The 4020-nt window shown below is 41.7% G+C and overlaps 1 protein-coding gene across 1 annotated transcript; it reads left to right on the top strand.

Moving 5' to 3' along the window:
• Positions 1-1929: 1929 nt before the first annotated feature.
• DDX53 (DEAD-box helicase 53) lies at positions 1930-3816 on the top strand. The gene has a single exon (XM_049872048.1). The coding sequence runs from the start codon at positions 1930-1932 to the stop codon at positions 3814-3816; it is 1887 nt and encodes a 628-aa protein (XP_049728005.1).
• Positions 3817-4020: the final 204 nt, after the last annotated feature.

Genomic DNA, 4020 nt, shown 5'->3' with positions numbered 1-4020 from the left:
ATTTTAATAGCAACTTTGGCTGAAGAGAGAGATGTGTCATGAACATTAAATGTGAAGAAGACTTGAAACTGGAGGATAATATGATGAGTGAGAGAACCAACATTAAAGTTATATTTAATAGGCTGCATCAACTGACCAAACCTAGTGGGATGAATATAAAAGGATAGATATATAGTCTACTTTTAGGCAAATAAAGAAATAAGCAAAAGTCAACCATGAAAGTACAGGACGAAGAAGAATGGACTTAAACGCCCATCATGTTACTAATAGCAGCTTTGTGTCTTAGGAGTTCTTAGGTAGAATAGAGCTGTCATGACCAAAAAAAACCCAGTGCTGTCGAGTCAATTCCGACTCATAGTGACCCTATAGGACAGAGCAGAACCGCCCCATAGCATTTCCAAGGAGCACCTGGCAGATTCGAATTGCCTACCCTTTGGTTCGCAGCCGTAGCACTTAACCACTACGCCACCAGGGTTTCCACTGTCATGACCAGTGAAGAAAATCTAACAGTAGCAGTAAGGGCATTTCTGCAGAATACTTTATTTAGTTCTATGTGCTACATTATAAAAGGTCCTCAATGAACCATTTCCAAAGGAGCGGGGACAAGATGGTGTGTCTTAGAAATCATGTCACATCAAGAAATGTAGACTAAATGGGAATTTTTACCTTGATGAACAGAAGCCTTAAGGTGATTTGACAGGGGCCCTGAAGTACACAAGGATACAAGGAGGATCCAGCCCATTCTGTGTAACTTCAAAGGGCAAAAAGGCCTAAGAAAGCAGGAGGACGCACATTTACTTCAATGCCATCTTTGTACCCATCAGAACTACCTCATAACGGAATGAACATCTTTGATAGGAAATGAGCTTTCCACCTTTGAGACTTTTAAACAGATACTTGGATGTCTATGTGTCCAGGTTGCTACCAGAGTGTCTCTGGCATTGCACTTAATAAATGATTTCTGCATAATATTCCAGCGCTAAGATCTCCGAACCTATGAAACCACTAGGAGAAAAAAATTAAGAGGCACAGGGAAAAAAAGAGAACCCATTGAAAACAGCCCCTAAGGTATCTTAGACCCCACTCCACCTCTCTTCCAACCAACCATCATCCCTGAAATAGGATCTGGAAACTGCCTGAACAGTATAATTTAGTTAAATTGCCATCTCTGAGTATGCACCTATAAGACTTCTGATGCGATAATTTAAGTTACACTACAGGGCCGGGAATGGAGCTCTGGTAGTGCAGTGGTTAAGAGCTCAGCTAACCAAAAGGTCATTAGTTCAAACCCACCCGCTGCTCCTTGGAAACCCTATGGGGGCAGTTTCAGTCCTATGGGGTTGCTATGAGTCGGAATCCACTCGATGACAACGTTTTTTTTTTTTTTAATAGGACCGAGAAATGAGGAATTGATCTACACCAAGTATTGTTGCGTAAAAAAACTACCAAACCAAATAAACCCACAAATACATGAATAAATTGTTTTTTAAAAACCCACTATATTTTTCTCCTCTGGAAATAACTGTCTTATTATTAAAGGAAAAAAAAAAGACTTTGTGGCTAAGTGCAAGGCCTGTTTGAGCCTCCTCAAAAGTTAAGAGACACACACTATCAGGGTGCTCCTCTAAGTGCCGGCAAGGTCGGTCCCTAACACTGGTGAGTGCCTCTTTAAATGTTGAGTCATAGGCTCCTCCCTTACCTCCACCCTAGTCCTTGCCCTGTGATTGGTCAGGCTGTCAAGGCCCCACCCTGACACCACATGGCATAATGGTTCCCCAGGTAACCACTGTGTCGCTACCTCGAGAAGGTGCATTTAACCGGCTGTACTATCTCTGCTGGTTCAGAGCCTGACTAGCAAGAGGCCGCTCTGCCAGATTTTCCAACCACATGTAGGCGGGAGGCTGGTGCAGATACAACCACTACGCAGCAATGTCCCGCGCCCCGGAGTGGAAGCAGAAAGAGCCTAATCCAAGAGGTCTTGAGGCTCGCAGGGATGGCAGGGACAGCAGAGGCAGCAACTGCAGCGGCCCCTCCGGCTACCTGGAACCTGGGGCCTCCAGCTCCCGTGAACCACCTCTGTGCTTTAAATTGAACAACAATGTGATCGGTGCTGTGATTGGTCGTGGTGGATCGAAAATCAAGGACATCCAAGGTACAACAAACACTAGAATTCACATAATAAACAGTGATAGTGAAGCAGAGGTAAAAATTTTTGGTAGCCACACCATGAAAGTGAAGGCCAAAGCAATTATAGAAACTATTGCTAAAAAACAAGAAGAAAGTTACCATTCAGAATGCAGGGTTAATACTGCTGCTACCCAACCTTCTGTTGGAAGAGATTTAAGCACAGGTAATGTCAGCAGAGAAGGTCGGCCATTAATAGATTGGGATCAAATTCGGACACAGGCTGCTGAATGGGAAAACAGGAAATGGGCAGATTTACCACCAATTAAGAAAAATTTTTACATACAATCCATACCAACAAGTTCAATGCCTCGATTGCAAGTAGACAACTGGAGACGGGACAATTTCAATGTCATGTGTGATGACCTGAAAGACGGTGAAAAACGTCCTATTCCCAATCCAGCCTGTACATTCGAAGATGCATTTAGAAGTTATCCTGAAATTATGGCCAGCATTAAAAAAGCAGGTTTTCTAAAACCAACACCAATTCAAGCGCAGGCATGGCCAATTGTTCTACAAGGAATAGATCTTATAGGAGTTGCCCAAACTGGAACAGGGAAAACATTGTCCTATTTAATGCCTGGGTTTATTCATCTCAGTTTTCAACCATTAACTAGAAACAAACGGAAGGGACCCGGCATGCTAGTCCTTACACCGACTAGAGAATTAGCTCTTCAAGTGGAAGCTGAATGTTGTAAGTATTCATATAAAGGTCTTAAAAGCATTTGTATTTATGGTGGTGGAAATAGAGAAGCACAGATACATGACATCGCCAAAGGTGTAGACATCATTATTGCAACTCCTGGCCGACTAAATGATCTGCAAATGAATAACTTTGTCAATCTAAGAAGCATAACCTATTTGGTGTTAGACGAGGCAGATAAAATGCTTGACCTGGGGTTTGAACATCAGATAATGAAGATTTTATTAGACGTGCGCCCAGATAGGCAGACCATTATGACCAGCGCAACTTGGCCAGACAGTGTTCGCCGAGTAGCACAATCTTATTTGAAAGATCCTATGATTGTGTATGTAGGTACTCTGGATCTACTTGCAGTAAATACAGTGAAGCAAAATATAATCGTTACTACAGAAGAAAAGAAACGATCTCTTCTCCAAGAGTTTCTGGAAAGTTTGTCACCCAAAGACAAAGTGATCGTGTTTGTCAGCCGAAAACTTATTGCTGATGACTTGTCAAGTGATTTAAGCATCCAGGGTATACCTGTACAATCTCTGCACAGCAATGGAGAACAGAGCGATCGTGAGCAAGCATTAGATGATTTTAAAAGGGAAAAAGTAAAAATACTGATTGCTACTGACTTAGCATCCCGGGGCCTTGATGTTCAGGATATCACACATGTATATAATTATGATTTTCCCCAGAATATCGAAGAATATGTCCACAGAGTGGGGCGCACTGGGAGAGCAGGAAAGAGTGGCACATCAGTTACCCTTATCACTCAAGATGACTGGAAGATCGCCAATGAATTGATTAAAATTCTGAAAAGAGCAAATCAGTTTGTCCCAGACGAGCTTGTGACAATGGCTGAGAGATACAAGGCATATAAACAGCAGAAGGAAACAGGAAAAAAATCAAGAAAATCTCGAGGAAAAACTAAGTGTTATTGGTAACTACACTGAAAAGTTGTATCAGGCTACTAAAAGGCTCAAGATATGTTAAAAATAATGCAGTATTTAAGATACATACCCAAGTACTAGAAACATACTGGTAATGTGACCAATTCTTAAAATAATACTGCTAAGCATTTGATGTTGTATAGTTCCTCAATAAAGTTACAAGTGTTTTACTTAAATGTTGTGTTGTTCCAAGTCTAG

The sequence above is a fragment of the Elephas maximus genome, chromosome X (genome assembly GCF_024166365.1).
Source record: "Elephas maximus indicus isolate mEleMax1 chromosome X, mEleMax1 primary haplotype, whole genome shotgun sequence".
Lineage (NCBI taxonomy): Eukaryota > Metazoa > Chordata > Mammalia > Proboscidea > Elephantidae > Elephas > Elephas maximus.
The sequence above is the reverse complement of the archived record's forward strand: the minus strand, read 5'-3'. Positions and strand labels throughout refer to the sequence as shown.

What these genes read in the sequence shown, in the direction of transcription:
- DDX53 (XM_049872048.1), top strand. Translation starts at nt 1,930, where the DNA reads ATGTCCCGCGCCCCGGAGTGGAAGCAGAAAGAGCCTAATCCAAGAGGT.